At 43.4% G+C, this 16,246-nt stretch overlaps 1 protein-coding gene across 2 annotated transcripts in view; it reads right to left on the reverse strand.

Moving 5' to 3' along the window:
* Nucleotides 1-16,246, reverse strand: part of ACOT12 (acyl-CoA thioesterase 12) — a 97,529-nt gene that overhangs the window by 57,003 nt on the left and 24,280 nt on the right. For both annotated transcript variants that reach the window (XM_082255670.1, XM_082255671.1), the window contains exons 5-6: nt 1,250-1,385; nt 71-227 (exon numbers count right to left, since the gene is read on the reverse strand). In XM_082255670.1, the coding sequence (XP_082111796.1) occupies nt 71-227; nt 1,250-1,385 (293 nt within the window). The remainder of the gene's footprint in view (nt 1-70; nt 228-1,249; nt 1,386-16,246) is intronic.

The raw sequence follows: 16,246 nt of genomic DNA on the forward strand, positions 1-16,246 counted from the left end.
ATAAGGAAATCAAGTGCAGCGTAATACCCGGACAGGAGATTAAATATTCCCAATTAAATCTACAAATGACCTTGCAGAAATATTAGCCACAGTTTCCATCCAAGCCATGATCTGTCCTCCAAATGTGTTCCCTTGATGGTTTGCATGGGGTGGAAGAACCAGTTCAATGCTCTCTACACAGGTGCAGTCTGTCAAGATCTTGTTCTGGTCATTTTCCCAGTTTGGGTCTGCAACAAAGAATTATTGAGTATGGGATGGGGGCTTTTAAAACAAAATATATCCAAAACGCCAACATCACTATATATGTTAAAAAATAAACACTTAAACATAAAAGCAATTACAACTACTTTTAAATGTGCATGCAAACTTATTACATTTTAGGGGAAAAAAAAAAAACCTGGGGAGGAAAAAATTGGCCAACTGCTGCCAGAAAAGGTACTATACTTTAAATAACAAAAAGTAGTAGAAAAAAAAAATATATATATATATATATATATATATATATATATATATATATATATATATATATATATATATATATATATATATATATATATATATATATATTAATAATAATGTCATAAATTTGCAAGTAATTTTCCTTTAACATTTTGGGTCTAGATACATTCTTCAGCTCAATAGGCACTGCTATTCCAAATGATGTAGGTACTTGTCTGCACTTAGAAACCAGTGCCATTGCACTTAGAAACCAGTGCCATTGCACTTAGAAACCAGTGTCATTGGCCAAATCCACTGTGTTGGCCTTGGGAGGTCTAAAGATTGCATAGTATGCATTTTTCAGACCTGGCGCCAAGTGCATGCACCTGACAACTGCTGCAGGACCTCCATGCCCCTGATGAATTTGCCTGCTGGCATGATTGGTGCTGGCCCTTTAAAAAGCGTAGGCAATATTAATCTGCATCTCAGCCTTTGGTGTCTTGACTGAACCATGAACATGGTCACTCCATGAATGCTGAAAACTACCTGTGATTGAATTGGGTATGTATTACCCTCCTATGATACAAGATCCCATTATACAAGTTGCAAAGTGCCCATTCCATCGATGTGGCAAAAAATGAAGCTTTTGCACGCAACACCGTTCTAAAAACATTAAGCATTCTACAATCTTTTTTGTAAAACCCACCTAATACTATGCTTACAAAATTACTAATGCAATGGTAACTACATTGGTATTTTCATAAAGATTCTCCACATTTTTTATGGGTGAACATGTATTTATTCCACAAACCATAAAAAGCACTGCTGTCCTCCATCAGATTGTTAAAGGACACTTCATGGTAAAGTCGGATTCTCCTCCTTTCAGTCGCTAGACTGTATTCCAAGTGATCTTGAGCAGTTTGAAGTTTGACAGGTTTTAGATTAACCTGTAAAAGATTAGATTGGAAGCACAGAAGAGTTTATAACAGAACAACATTTATAAGAAAAGTTATCTTAGTTCAAGGCTCTAGAAGTACTTGCATAACCAAGGTTGCACTTCATTTATTAGTGTTGTGGTTGAATGTTATTTAAAGAAGGAGCCATCTAAAAAGAGCGTTCTAATCTGGTAACTTTACATAATCCGGAAGACTAATTAATAATCAGGAAGACACAATCATTTTTATAAAAGCATAAAAACAAAAAAGAAAAAAAAAAAAAAAAACTGAAAACAATAAAAAAAAAAAAAATGGGTGCACTTGTGAGCTGCTATGTTGTGCTACAAGATTACAAAACAAAAAAAAACAACTTACAAAGTGGATAGCTCACATCTATAAAATCTAAATTGTGTATCAATGTGCAAAAATGATATCATAAAGTGGTGCTGCACTCCCAAATTCTAATGTGCTAGTATCCCTTTAAATCTGTTTGCATAGCAATTTTCTGAATCAGCATATCATATCAGATAGGTGTGAGCGATCCGTGATCCAAGTTTTTAGTTTTGTAGTCTTCTAGCACTCAATAGCACAACATAGAAGTGCCCATTTTTAATTGTCACTTTCACGCTCACTCACTTGCACAGCAGCAGATATGGAAAGCTTTTTTTTGGAGCTTAGAGAGATCAATTTAGAAGATTTTCATAGGGGAAGTGAAGGATAATAAGGATTTAACTAGCGCTTTTGGAAAATTAGGACATGTGATGGATAAGAAAAATTATCTGGTGGGATATTGCCACCATGGAGAGGTACATTAAAGAGGACATGGTACATCCCTATAAATGCCGGTTTACTTGATGATGCCAGTGGATTGGTACAAGTTTTTCAATGGAAAGGGAAAAGAGGTATTAGAATTCCTTACTAAAAGAAAACAGCGTAAACTCCACAAAATTGAAGCACTAAATCAGAGTTTAAAGAATCCATTGAACCACACAAGGAGAAAGCATAGTTTGTGAAACTGAGCAATGAAAAAAAAAAAAAAAAATAATAATATAATAATAATAATAATAATAATAATAATAATAATAATAATCAAAAGAAAGATCAGCAAAATAAAAAAACAAAAAGAAAAGAAATACATTAGGGCAATGCAAGATTATCAGAACAAACAAGTATTTAAATGGCAAAGAAAAATAGTCTAATGAGCTAGGATCTACAAATACTACACCAGAAAGGGAGGTACATATCCAATTCCCAACAGGTCTAGAACCCCAGTACATCATACACCAAGGGACTACAGTTAGGAGACACAAAATGATAGACAAATGGGATACACCTAGAACACCACAATATAGATATAATGGGGAAAAAGGATACCCACACCAAGGACCACAAAAACAGACCACCACAGTACGGAAATAGACCTCCCCAACGGGAAGACTCTATAGGAACCATGGAAGAAATCTATATCACAGCCAGAATAGGAACCAAGGGTTCTATACCATGGATCCCATGATTATTCTGGATATGAGAAACAACCAAAACATCAGAGACCTAGATTCAGGAAACCATCATTTAGACAAGATCCGATCTATACACAATATAGATATTCACCTTTACAATAAATAAAGGAACAATACCCCAATTCCCCAGATCCTTTTTTTTTTTTTTTTTTTTTTTTTTTTTTTATTAGAGGAGAGGTGGAATCAATACACCCAAGAAGGGGGAAGAGTAGAAAGAGGGTTAGAAGAGGAGGCAAGAGAAAACAACAAAACAAGGAGATGAGAACACTAGGGAAGGGTATCTTTAAGCTCAAGAAGAATTGAAAGTACTAAATCAGGGACTCAAATTTGCCCCCAAGAAAGGCCTGAAATATGTGGGTGTACAAAAGTTAATCAGGAGCCTGAATATTCAAAAAATATTATGCTCAGAGCCCAATTACATCTGAACAAGCCCATAAGTGCCGAATGCACACACACAGTTTAGAAAACAATTCCATTTTTAACCCCAGCATTTCAGACAAAGGGTATATTGATACGTTAAAAAAAAAAATAAAATAAATAAACTTGGTTGAAGATTTGGATAAGTTACCTGTTAAAAAACCCCTCAAGAATCACATTATAAGGAAAGGCCTTATACAATACAATTGTATATATATTGTATGCATACAATTTAGACAAAATATAAAACTACTAATGATACTGTATTAACAGCAGATGTATCTTCGTTATACACAAGCATTGACCATGAGGGGGTTATAGAAGCAGCCAGATGGGCACTTAAGAGCCACATGCTGACAAGTGAACATAAATGGATTTTTGTAAAATCTTACAGTAAAATCCTTTTCTCTTAGCTCATTGACAGACGTAGTCCTCGGTGATACAGCACCTTCGGGTTATGTTGCCTCCACAGGAGCAGGACTAGACAGGAAATAAAATGCTCTGGCCACACCCTAGGGGCAGTCCCCGAGGGAATATCCTCTCTCTCTCTGCCACAGCAAATCAGTTATGTCACAAAAGCAGTGTTTAGAGAATTTAACCCAACCCAACTCAAAAACAGAGGGGCGGGTACTACGTCTGTCAATGAGCTAAGAGAAAAGGATTTTACGGTAAGATTTTACAAAAATCCATTTTTCTCTATCGCTCATTGACAGACGTAGTCCTCGGTGATACAGCACCTTCGGGAAGTCCCAGAGCAGTATCACAAAATGAGGGGTGGGAAAATGGAAATCAAATCCAAATCTGGAAGGCCCAACCGGTGCCAACTAGAAGTTTACAATGCTCATCCTTAATGATGAGACTCAACAAAAAAATTTTTCAACAGAAAAAAACCCTCGAGGTAGACCACCGGTCTCCTCAAATTGCGGCCTGCAGCACTTTGCGGCCAAAAGAGGCATCCGCCGATGCCATCAAATCAATTTTATAAAATTTTGTAAAGGTATGTACCGACGACCAGGTGGCCGCCTTACATACCTGGACCACTGACGCCTGATGGCGAAAGGCCCAGGAAGTACTGAGCGCTCGAGTGGAGTGCGCCCTAACAGGGAACGGAGGACTCTGACCCTTAATAGAATAAGCCTGTACCACCGTCTGTCTAATCCATTTGGCAATAGTCGCGGCAGATGCAGGCAACCCCTTTCTGGGGCCATCCATGATCACAAAAAGTGAATCCGTCTTACGAAATGATTCCGTAGCTTTCAGGTATACCCCGATTGCCCGAACCACATCCAAGGAATGCAACGCATGTTCCCGATGATGATTGGGCTGAGGACACAAGGAAGGTAGTACAATCTCTTCATTCAGATGAAAATCTGAAACCACCTTAGGAAGAAAGGATGGCTTAGGATGAAGTACTACCTTATCTCTATGAATCACTAGGTATGGGGACTGGCATGATAATGCAGCCAGTTCTGACACCCTGCGAGCAGAAGTGATAGCCACCCAGAAGGCCACCTTCAGGGATAAAGTAAGCAAGGTAATCTCCCTGATGTTTTCAAAGGGAGGTTTCTGTAGAACCGACAAAACTAAATTAAGATCCCAGGGCGGTAAGGGCGCGCGGACTGGTGGAGCCAGGTGCCGCACCCCCTGGATGAAATTCCGCACCAAGGACTTGGTAGCTAAAGGTTTCTGAAAGAAGATTGCTAATGCTGAAACTTGACCCTTGATGGTGCTCAAGGCTAGTTTCTGCTCAACCCCTTTTTGCAAAAAAGGCCAATATTCGAGTCACCGAATAGGTACGTGGAGGAAATCCTAAAGATTCGCACCACGCAATATAAGTCTTCCATGTGTGATAATAGACCTTGCTGGAAGTCGCTTTCCTTGCTTTAATAAGGGTAGGAATGACTGAAGCTGACAACCCTCTGTCCTTCAGTACTTGGGTCTCAATGGCCAGGCCATTAAAACCAGCGACTGTAAAGCACGATGGTAGATTGGTCCTTGAGACCACAGACACTCCCTGAGACGAAGTTCCCACGGAACGTCTGCGACTAGCATGTCCAAGTCGGTCAGGCCGGCTTGACGAGGCCAGCCTAGAATTTCTAGGACCACTGGCGCTGACTGGATCTGAACCAGGCGTCCCTAGAGCTATCTGGCCACGACCATCCGAGAAAGTCTGGTCGTTTTCTGTTCCCACACATTTATCAGATACCTGATTCCTATCAGGAACGGTGATCTTTTCTGGTTGGACCTCAGGGACCGAAGTCACCCGGCTAGAGGCTTCTTGGTCTGTCTGGTCAACCAGATCCGATTCCTGTGGGGAATAGAGACTAATCTTAGGAAAAGGTAGAGGAAAAGATCTATTCAGGGAACGGTGACTACCGCTCCCTGTAGTACTTAAATGTTGGAAGGGAAGAATCGCACCGGTAGTAGTAGTCGATGCTCGATCTAATGTCCTGAATACCGGTGAAAACGTCCCCCCACCCTCAACCCGGGTGGGGGCGCACCTTCAGGCTGTGTAATCCTTTGCTTCGGGTTTGGCTGAGTCGGTCCTCTGTTTGTCCGACCAGCCTTTCTTGAACCCTCCTGGAGGAGTCTTGCCTTTCCCGCTTGTTCCAGCCGGGCGTACGAACCCTTTATGGGCGGTAAAGAAAGGTCCTCGCTTGTTGCGAGGTCCCTTAGCTTTAGCAGCCTGTGGCAAGAAAGTGCTCTTGCCCCCAGCGGCGTCCTTAATAATTTCATCTAGGGTGGCCCCAAATAGGCGATTCCCCTGAAAGGGGAGATTCGTCAAGGTCTTTTTGGAACCTAGGTCAGCTGACCAGCATTTTAACCACAGCACACGTCTGAGGATTACCGCTGACATAGATGCATGCCCTAATAGGGGGGTAGCATCCAAGGCTGCGTCACAGACAAACTGTAGCCCTTGTATAATCTGTTCCATCAAATCAGATGTTCCCTGGGGGATAGCTTTTCCCCTTAGGTCTTGGCGTACCAATCTCGCCCATTCCGTTAGTGTCTGGGAAACTAGACCAATAACAATTACTGGTCTAAATGCTGACCCTATCAGGGAGAAGATAGTGCGGGACTCCGCTTCCATCTTTCGATCCACCGGATCCTTAAAGGACGAAGTGTCCTCCACTGGGATAACCGTGGCTTTATTCAGCCTGGAAATAGGTGGATCCACCACTGGTGGTACCGTCCATTTCTTAATGATGGATTCCTCAAACGGATAGCGTCTAGCAATACGCTTGGAAATAGTAAAGGTACGCTTAGAATGCTCCCATTCTCCTTTAATTTTATTACCAAAACACTTGGGTACAGGAAAAACCTTCACCGTTTTAATAGGCTTGTTAGTACCAAAGGGAATCTCTGTTTCAGTTGCCTCTGCCGGTGAAACCTCAAGTCTTAAGGTTTCCCGCACCGCCACAACTAGTGCGTCCACCAATGCTTCTTCCTGAATTATAGCGGGAGAAAGAACGTCCTCCTCACTGTCTGAGGGAGCTTTACCTGAGATAACAGCCCTTGCAGAGGGACCTGCAGTGACCATCTCTGAATCTGAGTCAGAGGTGTCAGATAATATAGGGGTAGGCGGGGGTCGCTTTCTTGACCCCCGTCCCTGACAGGCTGCCTCCACCCGAGCCACCAAAGACTCCAAAACTGCTGTAAATGCATCCATACTCTGTGCACCGGCGGGTCCCGTGGCCCCCTCGAGGGAAACAGGTGGGGGTATTTGTGTGGCAGGGTCCATGATTATTCCAGTAATTTCCCGGAAAATACAATTCAAATAAAAATTTTTTTTTTTTTTCAGACCCCCAGCGCCACAAAAGCCCCTCCGTGTTACCTGCTAGGGATCCCTATCGATCGAGAGAGAGAGAGATAGACCCCCAGGCTCACCACTTGATGCTCAGAGTTCACTGCAACAGGTTACAGCGCTGTGTTCACAAACAGGAAGTCTTTTGGCTGGCTGCCCAGGAAGAAAGGAGGCGGCTCCGCCCCTCTGCACGCCTTCCGGCGCCTCCCCTAGCTCCACGAGGTGTTTGGATCACCTCAAACATGGCCGCCCCCATGCTGGAGACACGAGGCTACGCCAAAATGGCGGCCTCGTGCGATCTAGCAAACAATGGCGGCGGTTAGTACCGAATAGCGGCGTGACTGCAGAGCATCACAACACCTTCTCTACATGGGGATTTAGCCTGGTCGGCGGTACCGGCCCTGGCGGACCGCATGGCCGTTCAGGAAGGTCTGCTATCGCTGGAGACTTGACTAGGACAGCAGTCTACATGTCCGTGGCTACTGACTGGTAGGATACTTATATTATCACAGTAAGATACCCATACTGCCACAAATTACAATCTTTTTTAACATGTTTACAATTCGATTGTCAGCTCCCAAACCAAGCCTCCTGGCTTTTTGCACATAAAATCACACTCAAAGTAGGGGGATCTGTGCCATGTTATAGGATAGAGGGGAACTCATCCTTACCATACAGAGAGGGGCCCGCGTTCACCACAAGACCCGTCAGGGGAAAAGGGGGAACATGCTACTCACCATACCGGAACCAGGCGGGCACCAACTCCTGACAGTACCCCTCTCCACCGGGGTGGGAGGGCTGTCGACCAATACGGACGCCGTGACTCATGGTCCTTGGCGTTTCAGCGAGACGTTTAACTCGCGGGGTCAGTCCCTCCAGTGGGACTATGTCGCGGCCGACCCAGCGCGGAGCTATGGCCTGCACGCGCTCGTAGGCTGAACTGGGGTGACCACCGGATCTCAACATCCAGCCCGTCGCCCAGTTCAGCTTTCTTGCTTGAAGATCTCACAGGAACACTGGAGAAAAAAGCTGTCTAAAAAAAAAATCTTAAGAAAAAAATCCTGCCAGGACCGAAGATCCCAGCAAGGTATCTAGGTCCTTACTCCTGACTAGACAGAAAAAAACTGATTTGCTGTGGCAGAGAGAGAGAGGATATACCCTCGGGGACTGCCCCTAGGGTGTGGCCAGAGCATTTTATTTCCTGTCTAGTCCTGCTCCTGTGGAGGCAACATAACCCGAAGGTGCTGTATCACCGAGGACTACGTCTGTCAATTAGCGATAGAGAAAATTCTGTTTTAAACATAAATCTAGAGCTTGGATAATACATTTTCTTATGAAAATACTCATTACCTCTAAAAAGCAGGCGTGGCATGAGTGCCAAATTTGCACCCAGTATAGCAAATTTATACATGGCCAAATGGGAGGAGGATGGCTAAGATACAGCGGAGAACCCTCAAACTCCCAGGCCTCTGGTAGAGGGCCCAAGAATGAGGAATAAAACATAAAACCCAGGAGGGGTGAGAAAATCCAATATATATATATATATATATATATATATATATATATATATATATAAAAATGTAGACTCTACTGGACTTGTTTTAAAGTATTTTATTATCCTGTTTATTTTGTTTTTGTACTTTATCTGTATAAGCAAAAGTGGTAGTATAGAATTGCATGATTTCTATGACATTGAAAGTGAACCACACTTGGTTAAATGAATGGAATATTGTTCATTGCATGTCATTTTTGGATTGACACAATGGCAGGGTGTCTCCTGGGGACAAATATATGCAACACTGATGGGATCTAGATGGGATCAATTGTACATTGGATCTCACCATGTGTTGCATATAAAGCAGTATTTAGAGCTCCGGATCCACGGCATAATGGTGCTGTTATGTAACGGTATCAGCCAAATGATCAGACCAGTGGTGATGTGCAATTTCTACTTTACTTAACAATGTGGAACGTAGATTACACAGGAGATCATGTGAACAGGGGTTTGCAGTACAAAACAGCAATATGAGGAAGGGAGAAATATTCCTAAAAACGTGTGAAAACAATTCTATTGCAGTTCTAGTAATGGCCACTAGATGGCAGCAGAGTGTTCTGAGTTCAGTTTACAGATAGGATAAAGATCTGAAGATTTCTCACGTGTTCCCAGAGATTGATCGTTCATTCAGCAGACTGGGAGCTGTGGGGATTTCTTGCTTGCACAGACTTCACACAGGCACTGCTGATGCTGACTTTGGTCAGGAGGCTCTGGGGGCCGTAGATAGGACCAACCCACTGCTTGGACAGCTTCTCCACATGGACTGTAACAGAGTCCTCTCCAGTGACTGGGGCTTGGATAGATACTGCGTGCTCTTGTGCTCACTGCTGGTGGCCCACACACCAGACTGATCGATTGATGACCCAGCACCTGGGGACAGCTCACTTGCCCAGTCACTGCTGTCCCATCAGGCAGGATCTCTCTGAGCACAGGAAGCTGGGCGGAGCTGGCATTTATACTCCCTGGGCATGTCCTGGAACTCAGGGGATGCTGGGAGCCCAGAGGATTGTGGGGAATTGAGTTAAAGGGACTTGCACCTGCATCTGGATAAAGGGGCACACCACTACAGTGCCAACACTGGCCACTAGAGATCCGGGGATGAAGGCAAAATGGCACCCAATTGCGCTATATATATATAGGTTGGCACAACACGATGGCAGGTGTATCCCACTGGAGGAGGCCACGCAACGCGTAGGGGAGGGGCCAATCTGTCGTCACGCTGAGGCGTGAATTGTGAGCATGCCATGGAAATTCTGTCCGATTGTCTTATACCAGCACTGAGGACTGAATGCTTTTAACAGTGTGGTGCATTCTAAGCACCATGAAAATAGGAGTGTTTAATATTTCAGGTTCAAAACCTGGTGTTTTAAAAGAAAGCACCATGTCCAGCTTTCGCTTTATGATTTGGGTGTATGAAGATAAGTGTAAGAGAAGGAGGATTCTGAATTCAAGATTGCCACCAAAAGGAGTGAAACAGTATAAAGAGTTAGGGACAAATAGACAATAGACCATTGGTTGGTCTTCTCCTCCAAGTGAGGGCAGATCGGATGAGGGGATTATCACTAATGTATGTGGATGATTGGATCTCATAGTGGTGAACACTAATGAAGGAAGCAGTCATGTGGATATGTGAACACAAGCATGTTTTTTTTTTTTTTTATGAAAGATTAAGCATATGCAAGCAAATTCATACCAAAGGACAATTTATGGACTGATGCATGTTGTTTTGTTTATGGTATATATGGTTTGATAAGATATGCCGATTCTGAAAATTGCTATGCAAAAAGATTTTAAAGGGACATTAGCACATTAGCATTTGGGAGCACGGCACCACTTTTTAATATAAAAAAATGAAACATGGACCAATCTGATTTCTTGTTTCAGAGTATAAAACATGCTGAACTTGTCACCTACTATGGGCAACAAATGTACTTAGTTCCTGGTTTTGTTTTTTTTAGTTTTTGTCATGACAAGGTTCATGGCATCTGTATACATCCAACAGTTACACAACAGAGGAATTCAAAAAAATTAGGAACAGACAAAAAGGAATATTCAAAGTATTGTCCACCTGTCATGATACTGATGGGAATCTCTACAAAATTTGCTGTGTGAATGCCCGAAACATTCACACAGTGGTTACAATAATAATAGTCACATACGTCCTATGATACTTCGCTCCATCTAGTGATCATAATGGATTATTTTCTTGAACTATCCCAGTCAGGAAATTATGGCCACTAAATGAAGCGAATGATTATTACACCTTCTGTGAGCAGCTCCCCCACAGCACCCCAAATACTAACATGAGGTCCATCTCGATCCAGCAAAGTGCATGAGAGCAGCATCTTTCCCAGGTTTCTCTCTCCTCACTGGCTCACACAGCAGCAGGAGCCATGGGGTGGGGGGGCCGGGGGGAGAAGTAAGAGCCAGGTCCGTTGGAGGGGGACCTAAAAATAAGAGGATCAGGGCTGTCCTGTGCAAAACCTCTGAGCAGGAAAGTATAAAACGTGCGTTATTCTTTCCTTTAGGGTCACTCTAAATTGTCTTTTCTTATGGGTATTTTGCCTTATGACATATTCCCTTTAAATTTTATTCCAATAAAATCTCTACAGAAATGAAATAAAAAACCCTGCGTTAAAAGTAAAGAAAAAAAAAAATCAGTACAAGGGGAAACATTTCGATGTGTAGAGTCCCTTGTGCTGCTTGCTGCTATTTAAGTTGAAATCCAAAGTCCTCTGTTCTCTTCATTACCCCTGCAGCCCTAATCTTTAGATGCTGCAAGGGTTAATATAAGCTGTGGTACCCGTCAAGAAACACCATCCATGAATGGAGGGGATGGACCTTTCATTTAACCACCTGTCCTTCATTCAAAGTTTGCCTTCACTGATGGAAGCTATAGTACAGCTTCTATGAATGGAGGAGGGGGCAGAATGAGCGGGTATTGTGTAAGTATTATCCCTTATGCTGATAAAAAAAAACAAAAAAAAAAAAACAAAACACACATATTAAAAAAAAAAAAAAAAGGCAGGCCATACATGATACGAATTTCTTTCCTGCAACCCACATGATTCTCCCATCAACACAGACAGTGCAATCTGGGGGGGGGGGGGGCGGTGGCAGGCGGGAAAGCCGTCCCCACCATGAGATGACCGGGATTATTGCTAGCGGCTATAGCAGCTGCAAGCAATAATCGTAAGAGAATCCAGCAGGCTGGTTGTACCCAAGTTGATCGATCAACTTGGTAATACAAATCTGTCCATTAAACGTTCAAATCTTGGCCAGTTCAGCAGGAGATTCGAACAGTGAATGGCCGCCCTAGGTTTGAAGTAGAAGAGATTAAATATTTACAACTAAAGCCAAAATAAGATAACCATGCTGCAGTTAATAATTAAGGCTTCTGTCCTGTAGTAACTTTGTGTAACTTTGAACCCAGATTGTAAAATGAAGATGACCAAGAGATAGAGAATAAAGTCACCTTTACCTTACTGAGATTAGAGTCAGATGGCAGCCACAACAATTACAATGTAAACATCAACCAACTTTTACAATGAAAGCTCTTTAAATAGTGGAAAGAGTCACATACAGGTAATGCTCATGACTTTAAAGCCCAACTCCAATTTCTATCACAGAAAATGCCCAACCCCCACACACTAAATATAATAACACACACACATATATATACACATATATATATATATATATATCCTAAAGAAATTAAACTAACATGACTGGAGCTTTTCCTCTCCTTCAGAGTGAAAAGGAATGCCTCCGTTACATGCAGTAAAATTCCCTTGTGGTTTCATCCTTTCCTTCACTGTTCTAGGCAGAAGTGTATTGGATCACAAAGTACCTAACTGTTGGGTGAGCACTGTGGCTGTTGGGTGAGCACTGTGGCAGGTTTCAAAGCTGGAACATGTCAGGCGAGGGAAGGTAGACATCTCCTGGCCTGTGGCTCTTAAGCTTCATGCTTGTTTTAAGGCAGCCAAAGTATAACCAAAAGGTACTAGATGGATGCCAGACATGACCACACCATTCTCCATTAGTCAAGGGTTTGGCAAATCCAAAAGTAAAAAAGGCAAATCCTACTTAAATTTATGGGGAGCAAATCTTGCAGTTAAACACTGTCTATTTTAAGGGCTAATCGACTAACTACTGTAAAAAAAAAAAAAAAAAAACCTTAGTTACTTACCGGTGACGGTATTTCTAAGAGCCTTTCAGGACAGCACCTGGAGAGAGCGCAGCTCCACCCAATCCACAGGAAACACTGCAAATAAAAACTCCTCCTCTTCCACCATGCCTCAGTCATATAGTAGCCTCCGACATGCTGGAAAACAAACTACCACAGGTTAAACATTTACAAATTATATTATAAACAAAACCAAGGGGGGGTAGCTGCTGCTGTCCTGAAAGGCTCTTAGAAATACCGTCACCGGTAAGTAACTAAGGTTTTCTCAGATCGCCTTTCAGGACAGCACCTGGAGAGGATAAGCGAGTAACTTACACTTAGGGTGGGACCACTGCCTGCAGAACTTTTCTGCCAAAGGCTTGATCCTGAGCTGACAACAAGTCCAACCTGTAATGTCTAATAAAGGTTGAATAGCTGGACCAGGTAGCTGCCTTGCAGATTTGATCAGGCGAAGCACCGGCCCTTTCAGCCCATGAGGTTGCCACAGACCTTGTAGAATGCGCCAAGATGCCTTCTGGAGGTTCTTCTCCTTGAGCTACATAAGCCTGTTCAATTGCCCATCTGAGCCATTTGCCTAAAGTGCTCTTTGATGCTTTTTCTCCTATACGGGACCCTGAGAAGATGACAAATAATGCATTTGTCTTTCTAAATTCCTTAGTTACCAGGAGGAACTGAAGTAAGCATCTCCTCACATCCAAGGTATGAAAGGATTCTTCCCGAGTATTACTAGGAGTTGAGGAGAAAGTTGGTAAGACAATTTCTTGTGATCTATGAAAAGATGAAGCAATCTTTGGAAGAAAGGCTGGGTCCGTTCTTAGGACTACTCGATCTGCAAAAATTGTCAAAAAAGGGTCTGAAATTGAGAGGGCCTGGATCTCACTGATCCTCCTGGCCGAGGTTATTGCTATCAAAAAGATAGTCTTCAAAATTAAATTCTTCAGGGAAGCCTCTTTTAAAGGTTCAAAAGGAAACTTAGTCAAACCTTGTAACACAATGGTCAAATCCCATTTGGGAAATACTTTAAGGGCTATTGGCCTGTTGCGGGCTAATGCCTTGAAAAAACGAATGATTAGAGTCTCTTGGGACAAAGTCTTTTCGAAAAAAACTGAAAGAGCCGCTACTTGCGTCTTTAAAGTACTTGCTGCTAGTCCTTTCTCCATTCCCTCATGGAGGAACTCAAGCACTGAAATTAAATTTTTTAATTCAAAATTTTTGCTGGAACACCAAAAGTTGTATTTTCTCCAGACTTTCAAGTAAATATCCCTAGTCACCTTCTTCCTGCTGGAGAGAAGGGTGGAGATAACTTTTTCTGACAGGCCTCTGGCTCTCAAGATGTCTTCTTCAGTAACCACGCTGTCAGTTGTAAGCGGTCCAGTTCTGGGTACACTAGGTTCCCCTGTGTCAAAAGATCTCTCCTGTACGGAAGTTTCCAGGGAGGTTCTGAGGCAAGATTCAGCAGGAGGGCGAACCAAGGTCTCTTTGGCCAGTAAGGTGTAATCAGAATCAAGTTGGTCTTTTCTTCCCTGAACTTTGAGAACCAACGGAATCAGTTGGAATGGAGGGAACGCGTAAGACAAACGGAAGTCCCATGGATGGGCTAGAGCATCCAAGCCCCAGTCCTGATCCTCCCTGTGTAGGGAAAAGAATCTTTGGACTTTGTTGTTCTGTTGACAAGCGAACAAATCTATTTGGGGAAGACCCCAGACTTCCACGATCTGCATGAATACTTCTTGATTCAGACTCCATTCTGATTCCAACACCTTTTTCCTGCTCAGCAGATCTGCTAGAAGGTTTTGTGACCCCTTCAGATGCACCGCTGTCAGAGAGGCTAGATTTTTCTCCGCCCAGGAGAGTAGCTGTATTGCCAGATCTGATAGCTGTCTGCTTCTTGTGCCTCCTTGCTTTGACACGTAGGCCACTGCTGTCATGTTGTCCGACAGAACTTGCACATGATGGCCCCTGACTGTCTGTTGAAAGGACCAAAGACCCAAAAGGATGGCTTTCAACTCCCGCCAGTTGGATGATTTCCTGGACTCTGCTTTGGACCATGTCCCTTGCATCGTCCGGCCTTCCAGGTGGGCTCCCCAACCCCACGAACTGGCATCCGTCGTCAGACGTTTGTTCGTCTGGAAAGTCCATTGCAGACCTTCTTCCAGATTTCTGGAATTCCTCCACCACCACAGAGATCTCTTTGCTTTCGTGGAGATTCTGATGGATTTCTCCAGATGTTCCGGGTATGACCAACTCTGCAGAATGTCTCTCTGGAGAAGACGGGAATGCAGTCTTGCCCACTGCACTGCAGGGATAGCGGCTGTGAGCAAGCCCAAAGCTGCCATGGCCGACCTGACAGTAACCTGATGATTGGTTTGTAATCGAGCAACTGCGTTCTGAGTCTTCTCGATCTTTTCTTGAGGTAGAAACACCTTCTGGAGGACCGAATCTATTCTGTATCCCAGAAATTTTATCTGCTGAGATGGAATCAAGCTGGATTTCTCCAAATTCATGAGCCACCCCAGACTCTCTAGGTGGTCCTGAGTCTCCTGAAGGTGTACCAACGTCTGGCTCTTGGACTCTGCAAAAATTAGCAGATCGTCCAGGTAAGGGACAATTGAAATACCCCTCAGCCTTAATGGCTCTAGGGCATCCGCCATTACCTTGGTAAACACCCTTGGAGAAGATGAGAGGCCAAAGGGGAGGGCCCTGAACTGCAGATGCCGGACCGATTCCCCGAGATTGACCGCCAGCCTTAGGAATTTCAGGCACTCCTGATTTATTGGGATGTGCAGGTAAGCGTCCCTCAGATCCAAGGATGCCATGAAACAGTTTGGGGACAACAGTTTGGTCACTGAATAAATGGTGTCCATCCTGAAGTGCTTGTACCGAATTGATCTGTTTAGGATTTTCAAATTTAGGATCATTCGGTACTTGCCTGAGGGTTTTTTCACTAGAAAGATCTGAGAATAAAACCCACGGCCTTGTTGCCCCTCGGGGACTTGGATAATCACTTCCTGTTGAATCAGCTCTTGTAAAAGAGACATCATTGAGGAAGCCTCTTCCGGATCCCTTGGAAGGGGAGTAACATGGAATCTGCTTGGAGGTGTCTCCGAAAACTCCAGTTGGTATCCTTGAGCCACTATATTCTTTACAAAGGGGCTTGCGGATACCTCTTCCCAACGTGGGAGGAACCATAACAGCCTTCCTCCCACTGGAAGACTGTTGTCACTTGCTTTTATTGGCCTGGTCAGGTGGTCTAAAGAGGACTCCACCTTTCCCTTTGCCTTTATGGGAGGTCCATCTTGATCTCTGATCTTGTTCACGACCTCTGTTGGTTTGTTGAACAGAACGAAATCTCTTCTTAGGAGGCGATTTCTTTTTTGACGGAAAGGCCTT

Source organism: Pelophylax lessonae (genome assembly GCF_965119305.1).
Source record: "Pelophylax lessonae genome assembly, chromosome: 1".
In the NCBI taxonomy this organism is placed as follows: Eukaryota; Metazoa; Chordata; class Amphibia; order Anura; family Ranidae; genus Pelophylax; species Pelophylax lessonae.